Source organism: Glossina fuscipes, unplaced genomic scaffold (genome assembly GCF_014805625.2).
Source record: "Glossina fuscipes isolate IAEA_lab_2018 unplaced genomic scaffold, Yale_Gfus_2 61541, whole genome shotgun sequence".
NCBI lineage: Eukaryota > Metazoa > Arthropoda > Insecta > Diptera > Glossinidae > Glossina > Glossina fuscipes.
In genome coordinates, this window is record NW_024003752.1 from 175587 (window position 1) to 185366 (window position 9780).

The 9780-nt window shown below is 37.3% G+C and overlaps 1 protein-coding gene across 1 annotated transcript; it reads left to right on the forward strand.

Annotated features, from left to right (window-relative positions):
* The first annotated feature begins 384 nt into the window (after positions 1 to 384).
* Positions 385 to 6369, forward strand: LOC119643707 (inactive rhomboid protein 1). Its single transcript, XM_038043132.1, has 6 exons — positions 385 to 479; positions 1038 to 4737; positions 4800 to 5141; positions 5236 to 5490; positions 5547 to 5804; positions 5866 to 6369. The coding sequence occupies exons 1-6, from the start codon at positions 442 to 444 to the stop codon at positions 6232 to 6234; spliced, it is 4962 nt and encodes a 1653-aa protein (XP_037899060.1). The 5' UTR covers positions 385 to 441; the 3' UTR covers positions 6235 to 6369.
* The last annotated feature ends 3411 nt before the right edge of the window (positions 6370 to 9780 follow it).

Here is a 9780-nt window from a genome sequence, read left to right on the forward strand (position 1 = left end):
TATACCTATGTAAATTAATATGTGTGTAACTTTATGTATTTGCAAGTGAGAATTGATTTTTCTATACACACTGCCATAGTATGTTTTAGTGGTAGTTCGAGTCACTTCTTAATTTTAGATTTGTACCATTAAAGTGTGTGTTCACTGGTGTTTTCGCTGAAATGAAAATATATTTCAACTAATAGTAATAATCATACAGGCAGAAAATCTAATAAACCTATTTTCTGTATTGAGATAGATTTGTTTATTACCAAAGGGTGATATTCTCATTGATTTAACAAATCTCGACATTACAAGTGAAGAATTCGCCTCATTACAAAAAAACAGAACACGCAAGGAACGTAATCAGTCGCTCGATTTAAATAACTTAATTTCGTGTAATTAGTTTTTATTTAATACAATGTAGTAGATTGTATAAATTCAACAGGAGTATGTGTTTCTATGAACAAAAGAAATCCGCAAAAGGAGAAGAAAAAGAAGTAATATATAAAATAATCAAAGCAGTGCGACTAATTAAGACATATGCTAAATCAAAAAAAGGAAATGATTACATATAGCTGACTTTATTACTTGTTATTAGAGACTAAACAATGATTAGTATTTAATGGTGATATGTTGCTCAGTTAAAAAGCCACTTGATACGAAATAGTTTTTTGTTTTAAAAAAAATAAGAGATGTGGCCGGGATCCAATATTGGTTGCAAATATTCCGCCGAGTCTAGAAAATAGGCTCCTGAAAGTATTTTGCTATAATGATAACATTTTAACAGCACAGGATATTCATAGTTTCCATTGAATTTTAATTTAAAATTCCAAATAGTCTACACCGTAAATTCTTCACCGATCATCTCACGCTGCAGTTAGTCGCCATTTTTTGTACAAATATATGTGCTCAGGTCTTTTAATTGAATACTGGGTTTTTCAAAGTTAAGGGTTTTACGGCCTTCGAATGTAAAAAAATTCGTATGCTTTAAATTACTATTAATACATGTCGCTGCTGATAAAATGTGCTTTTGTGTGAACGTTATAAATTTTCAGAATGCAAACAATGCTCTCTCCTAAGGATGTTACCCAAAAATTGCAAGATTCAATTAATGGTACAGATATTAATTGTGACAGTGGTATACATACTAATCACAATCACCAACATCCGTCAGTTCACATTGGCCAGCAGTTAAAACACATCTCGCTAACACGACGTGAAACTAATAGCAGCAAGAACAATGAAATGAGCTGGTCTAGTGGTGCAAATATGAATGACGGATGTCCTAATAATATACGACGAAAAACTTCGTTACACTATCAGCAAAAATTGATGACTAACAAAGAGTCAAACACAGAGGAGCCCGAACATGCTAATATTAATTCAAAAGAGTTATTTTTAAACCATTCCAAATTGCCAACCCCGACAATTGAACGCTATGAGGACACGCTGAGTTGTTGTCTTCCACCTCCTTCTCCGGCCCCTAACAGTGATCATTTTGTAAGTGATACATGCATAGTTACTTCGTCCAAGACGGCATCAGACATACAACCTAAACTGCATCATCAACTACCATTTCCCTCGTCGAATTCCACCAGCGCTCTAACGACTAATTCTTTGCATGGTGGGAATAGTTGTTCTGCCTCGAATGTAATGAAATCTACTATCAACAGTGCCAGTGGCATTAGTATATCAGTAACGAGTGCGTGTGGCACACCAAGTGTTCATCAACCCTCACATAAATATTCATCGTTCAGCCATTCCTTATTGGGAAATTTCAACGTGGCAGAGCCAATCGCGCAAAGACCTGCTTCACCGAGTTCGAACCGATATCGTCTAGCGGAACGTTATCGTGATAGTGCACAGTCTCTTAATTGCAGTTCAGGATCTACTGCAGCCCGCTATGCACCATCAACAATGTATTTTCTGGGTCAAGGTACCACTCATATGGTAGCTGGGGACACATATTCTTATATGTCCTCTACTGTGCATACACCAATTAAACGCTATGTGCCAACACCACCCCCACACAATGAATTCTATCCAACTGAAACTAATGGAAATCTTCTTCATACTCCAGCAGCTTCATCGGTTATGTCAAAATGCGACAGTAATAATAGTAGTGACGGTAATGATGTTGAAATTAATGTTACAAACACTACGAACTTTGCAGTAACCACCCAACATTTAAGTACCCTGCCTATTCGCGTGGGCATGCGCATTAGATGTTGTTCTAGTGAAACTACTGGTGGTGATCTTGAACAGGCGTTGATGCAAACGCAACCGTTAAATACAAACCAATCCTTGACCTCTGCTGACTTATATAGTACATCGCCTCGTTTACAAACTTCAAATGTTTACAATAATGGTTCTCTAAAAATGAATGCTAACAGCGCTAACTTCACTGTCGTATCATCGGCATTACAAACCACATCTAGTTCTTTAATAGGTGGCAAAGACTCTCCTTCAATGAACTTACACGATCAGCAACAACAAATCTCTCTTAAACGAAGACATAGTCAAAATTTTAACAACAGCATCTCTTCGTCCAACTATATATCAAGTGCCCTAAGCTCGTTGTCGCCTACTTTGGTAGTAAATGATATTGCCAATCTCGCTCGGCATACAACATCACGTACTACGCCCTGTCTTCTCAATGATTTTAACGAACATCCGAAAAATCATGCTTTGGATTATGTCAGCACTTTACAACCCGACGATCCTGCCGCTAACTGGAAAAATAATATTAATAATGGTATAGGCAATGGCAGTACATTGCCTGCTACCTGCATGCATTGTAAAACCGTACGTCGCACTACTGGTGTGCATCAAACTACGCAGACTACGGGACCTATAAGTCCAATACCAATGTTAACGTCAACTCAACCAACAATTCATGCGAATAATCGCGTCCCGGTAAACTTGGTAGGCGGCGTTGCAATGAATCTGTTAGGATCTAACGACCAATCAAACTTTAATTACGTTTTATCACCTTCAACAACAGAATCTCATATTTCGCCCTTAACTCCGCAGGGCGCCAATGCAATTTCTGCTACTTTACAGCAGCCACAGCAAGCAGAGCGCCTATTAAATAAAAAAACGAATGTATTTAATCATCAACAGCACCAACAATATTCCGAAATCAAGTCTAATAATCATGTATTAACTACACCCGACCACCTAATGCATTTAGAACAGCAGCAGGTCACATCAGCGCAAATTATTTCAAACAGTGCGGGACATATGAACGCTGTACAGCAATTACAAGTCCAACAGCAACCAACAGCTGTAGCGCCTCAATCATCGAAGCACCAACGGGTTTCGACGAAAAGACGTTTAACATGCTATGTCCAAAAGAAAATTTCGCGATTTTTTGGAGTCAATTTGGCGACAGAAATCCACGACTATGCCTTATGGCAAAGTCGGCAACGACGGTTAGCCTTAAGACGATTTGGAACTCTGAAAACTGATAGTGAATTGCAAGACGATTTCAATGATGTATGTAGTGTAACAAACGATGTTGGACGAAATACTCTCTCAAATAATGGTGGTGGATTAGATATTGAAATACAATTTCCCCAACATCATCAATATCACCACCATCATTACCACCATCAAATTTATGAGAGGCCGGACATCTTGCCAGCACGTGACGCAGACGAAGAAAATATTGGATCCATTAGACATCATCATCAGCATTCTTACTTCAACATTAATTTTCACTTAGGAGATAATGTCGAGCGGAAGGCATCAGTCGCATCCATGTTGATATCTAGCTTCAGCTATGTCGTACACGCCATTAATAATCATCAACCACGACTTTTCCAAAGGCAGTGGTCACGTAGCTTTTTACCCGCCCATGTTCAACAGCATATTAGCAACGATCTTGCAGGCGATAACAATTGCAATATTATATATGATGATATTGTTGCCTTACAAGAGGACGAAATATTTTATGATTCCTCTCAAATCACTGAACAGATCGCTTCTTCCGCTATAAATCAATGTAGCGAGAATAACTTTACTGAGGAGAACAGTGGGGCTAAAAGGCGTTCCGTCTCAAGTATTTCCCGCAGAACGGAGAGACAATTGTACCTAGCGGAACGGGTGAACGGTTGGCGTATTAATGCTATGTTTGATACAAGCGATAAAATATCGCATTCAAATTCTCAACCTATAAACAATACCCAGCAACAACAACAATTATCATCACATCGAACCTCTTTGATGCAAACCCAGAAGCAATTGCACCATACAAATGGCATTCGCGCTTGCCGTATCTCATCCCAATTGTTAGACAGCGTGTTGGAGAATTCGCGACGTCCGATAGAACGACGAGTTAAGTTATTTTGCATCAATGATTTAGATGATCGCACTGATCATCGCCCGTTTTTCACTTACTGGATAAATACTGTGCAAATTATTGTGCTGACCCTTTCACTGTTGTGCTATGGTATTGGTCCAATTGGTTTTGGCATTGAACATCGAACGGGACAGGTACTAGTAACCAGCCTAAGCTTACAAACAGTGCAGCATAATGAACAACGTAATGTTTGGATAGGGCCACGGAATAACGACTTAGTTCACATGGGCGCTAACTTCGCCACTTGCATGAGACGCGACGTTAAAATAATGGACATAATGAGTAAAACACGCAGGCAAGAGCGTGAGACAGCATGCTGCATACGTAATGATGACTCAGGCTGCGTCCAAAGTTCACAAGCTGACTGTTCTGTGCGTGGTCTTTTCCCAACGGTATGTGGTAGCAAATGGCCGATATATGAATTGCATAGTTATCGCATTATTTGTTTGAATAGAAGTCAATATCGACATGGAAAAAGTGGTCGCCGGGGGACTCCGGACCGGGCGGGCGTATTTCAGGTTCTGTTTGCGGACTTGATCCAAAATATTGCGATGCCCCTGCTTCTATAGCACCCTATGAATGGCCGGATGATATTACCAAGTGGCCAATATGCCGCAAAACTAATTCATTCTCGCAGCGTTTTCGGTTCAAAGACCACACTGCTGAGCACATGGTATGCGAAGTTATCGGACATCCTTGTTGTACCGGTGTGTATGGTGAATGTCGCATCACAACTAGAGAATATTGCGATTTTGTTAATGGTTACTTTCACGAAGAGGCGTCCTTGTGCTCACAGGTGCTGACTGAGCTCTCTTGTTATATGCCTACGGCATATTTCAGTTCTTATTTTTTTTTTTTCCTATATTTTAATATTATCTTGCTGGTTTCAGATTTCATGTTTAAGCAATATATGCGGAATGTTTCCTTTTGTAAACATTGAAGTGCCAGATCAATTTTATCGCTTATTCACATCTTTGTGCATACATGCGGGAATTTTGCATCTAGTGATAACAGTGGTATTTCAACATTTCTTTTTAGCCGACTTGGAACGTTTAATGGGCCCTCTGCGGACTGCTATTTTATATATTGGGTCCGGTCTTGCAGGAAATTTAACTAGTTCCATTCTAGTGCCATACAAACCAGAGGTAAATTCACTGAAAACTGGCGTATTTTGTATAACAAAAATTTTTGAGTTTACCAGGTGGGCCCTTTAGCTTCGTTGTCTGGAGTGACGGCAGCCCTAGTTGTGTTGCTAACTTTTACGCATTGGAAACAATTGCGTAAACCACATCTTGCATTATTCAAACTGCTAATAATTTGTGGTTTTCTGTTAAGTTTGTGCTCGTTGCCTTGGCAGTCGAATTTCACGGGCTTATTGGCGGGTACTTGCTGTGGAATATTTCTCACGATGGCTTTGGTGCCGTTTGTAAGCATCAATAGATATCGACGTAAGCCAAAGGTAAGTTAAGTGTATTCATTAAGCTTTGTTCCGTACTGATGTGCTTAATTGCTATTTACAGATTAACATAATTTGGTCTTGCATCATCTTTCATATGGTAATCTATACTACGATGTTGATTACTTTCTATATGTTTCCTATGGAATTGACTAAACTGAATTTGGTCGATGTGCTGACGAGCACAACAGATAAAAGTAGTATGATTAATACACGTGGCGACATTATAAGTGGCAGTTCTGATGGAATGAACAGCAATAACAATCGTCATTCGTTTATGCCGCAACAGCAACATCATCATCATCACCAATCAAATGATATTATTAGCAACAGTGTGTCTGCAGCATTTGCAGCAGCTGTGTTGTCACTGTTTAATAGAGAAACGAATGCGAAACTGAGTACTTATCCACAATCGAACTATTCCTTAACTTAAATATTATTTAACGAAAAGAGTTAAAATATCATAATACTTATTGCTCTGAAGTTAGGGCTATGTAGCAGTCTTACGAACTTTCTAAGGGTACGCGGAATCATCTCAATTCGCAAGGTATCATATGACAGTAACGCATAAACAAAAATATGATAGAGGTAAATTAGGAATGAAAGCTCGAAAACGATATACATGACCGTTTATATAAGAAATATCTATAGTAAAATAAAGTTTTACAATATGTTTCTTTTCTATAAGAAATTTTTCTTCTCTTTTATTATAGAAAAGATCAAAAAGAAGAAAGATTGGTATAAAACGTAATAATAACTGTGTTTGTTGTTTTTATAACACCGGTGAATATATATAGATATATATGGAAAGAATTACAAACACAATTATTAACTTTTATACCAAAATCAAATCTTTTGTTTGTGCGGTACTGTCATAGGTCACGATAATGTTCCCGTTTATGAATTTGCAATCATACTTGTTTTTTTACTTATTAATACTCATGGAATGTATCAATCACGCTATGAGCTGAGACTTCATATATGTTAGCAAATGTTTTTCAGAGGCGACTTTAGCGCAACTCAGACACTTTCACAATGAAAAAAGAATAAAAACTATAAGAAAACAAGTACCAACGACTTCTAAGTGAGTTAAATGTGTCTTTAGAGTCTTGGATACTTACCAATTAACCTATATATGCCAAAATTCATAACTTTTTTACTGGGCTTGCTGCCAGGTCAACCGAAACAGTTTAGTAGAAAATTTATATGGGGTTTTATTGGATACAAACCAATCCAGCAAAAAATACAACACGACAATTTTTAACAGTATATTGTTATGAAATTCTGCTTTTCTAAAATAGCACACGTACCAATAGATCGTGCATATTCTTTTCAAGAGATATACACTTCACGTTTTCACTACAAGACTAAATAAAAAAAAAACCCTTTTATTTACAATCAGTTTGTTTTAGGGTAGAACTATCTACATTTTACTTTGCCAGTACTCTCGACTTCTCAACTCTAACATTCTTCTTCTACTGACTCAAGTGTTCTTGTCCGACATGACCCTACCTTCCGCAAGTAGTCTATCTATATACATTTTTACAAGCATGTTAATAGTAACCTAGGTAATAGTACCTAGGTAATAGTAACCGCCCCGAATTTGCATTTGGTTTTTCCCTGTCTGCTTTCCCGCTAATTTTTTTCACTGACCGGCAGGTGCATGACGCGTCGCGGATGAGCAATTGGGTTTCCCCTCGCTAGGGAATTTATTATTTGGGAAAATTAATTTTGCGGAATGAACTGAATTTGGGGATTACCGTAACAATATTATATATTTTCCGCAACTAAGGAACAACATATGATATATGAATATAGCCAAAGGCAAGTATTTCCTTAACGAAAAATTCTTCGTGTTTTTAAATTCAATGAACATACACGAAAGCAAAACTTTAGACATTGTTGAAATTGAAAACTCCAGTTCATTTAAAATAAGCGAAGAATTGTCTGCGTTATGAATTAACATTATTAAGCAAGCCTATTGTCCGATTTGCGGTTTTGAGTTGATGCTCACAGCCACATTATTTCTCAAAATTTAATTGGCAAACAAAGCAATAAATTGAATCATTTCAATAGATTTGAGGAAGTTTAGTATGCGTTGGGGAGTCATATGATTTTTTTCAGCTTTTTTGGTTTATTTGTCAGCCTTGCTCTTTCTCGAAATTGGCTTGTTAAAATCAAATAAAAGGACCCAACATTTGAAGTTTTGTAATACTTTGTAGGAGAGAGACGCAAATAGCCGGTCTTATTTGGCGACATAAACTTTGGGCGTTTCAAATAACAAGCAATATTTGAAATCCATATATGGATAGCCTATGTGTATACGTAAACGAAAATCTAATTGTGCGCAAAACGTACATAAAAAAATTGGTGTTAATGTTAGCGAAAGAATGAAGTTTTCTATTACGTAAATATAATATTCGAATAACAGTAAAGTCGTTTTATTATTGTATGGATTTTTGCGGAGAAATACATGTAAAATCGTGTAATATATATTTTAGTTTATATATTTAAAACAAATTAAAGGAACCATATAAAGATGTTTTATTAATGGCAAAGTTGATTATATATAATGGTATGGTTACTTTTTGAGCACTATGTACGCAGATTCTTCTTTTCATAGCTGGATTGTTTAAAATTTCTTCGGTAAACTTCTTGGCCTTCAACAAAATTCACCATTGTGGATCTTACGTCGTAGCTCTTTTCGTTTCTGTTAAATTACTTGGCTCTTTGATGTTTAGTTAATCGTCTTGTTAACTGAACTAAATCCTCACGAGATAATCGTATTGAGTGATCATCCAGAAGTTTTAGCTTCCGGAATAGGGAGTAAGCTTTTCCGTTGGTAACCATGTGTTGACCAAATACAACATAATACGGTTCTTTACCGGTCGCAGAATGAATGCTCGACCTCAAAGCACAAGCTATTCCACTCAGTTCTTCATCCCAATTCTTCTGATCTGCATTCACATAAGACCTTATTGCTGTTATTATAGTTTTGTTGACTCTTTCCGATGCGTTGGCTTGAGGTGAATGGACTGCAGTGAAAATTTGCTTCACATTATAACGTGAAAGCAGAGATTTGAATTTCTTTGCAACGAATTGAGCTCCGTTATCCGTTACAACAGTCTCCTGCACTCCAAAGGTATGGAGTACGTCTTTTTCTGTAAACTTACATGCCACATCAGTGTTGAGTCACTTGACAGGTTTGATAAAAGGAAATTTAGAAAAGTGATCAAATACTACCAGTATTCCGATATTTCCGTTACGAGAGCGGGGATAAGGACCAACAAAATCGACATAAAGTGTTTGTAGAAACCGGTCTGTGTCTGCCATTTTACCCATGAGTGGTCGGAGAATTTGGTTAGGATGCTTGTTAACTTTACAGGCTTCACAAGAGTTAATAAAGTCGCGAACACTAATGACCATACCAGGCCAATAATAGTATTTTTTTAAATTTTCCAAGGTTTTATTCATTCCAGCCTGCGCAGCTAAAAAATCTGCATGAGCACGCCATAATGCTTCATTCGTCATTTCGCTTGGTAACCAGAGCTTCCAGGAAAATTCGTCATGCAAGGCGTCGTTGTGTTTTTTGTTGCTACGTCTATAAATTCGGCCTTCCATTATTTTGATATCTGGGAAACTTGAGAGGTTTCCTTGAAAATCCTTGATCAAACTTAAATATTCGTTTGATTCAAAATATGGAGATTCCAAGTCAACAAATATTCCATGATCTATTTCCGCAATGTCATAATTGTTTATTATCGATAATGCGTCAGGTACAACGTTAAGCTTACCTTTGCGATGTATAATTTTGAAATTAAAGGCTTGTAATTTAAGTGACCATCTGGCTAAGCGTGAAGAAAGTTCAGTTTGAGACATCAACCATTTCAAGGAAGCATGGTCCGTAATTATTGTAAATTCATAACCTTCAATGTACGGACTAAATTTTTTTACGCTTAGTACCGCAGCTAAGCATTCT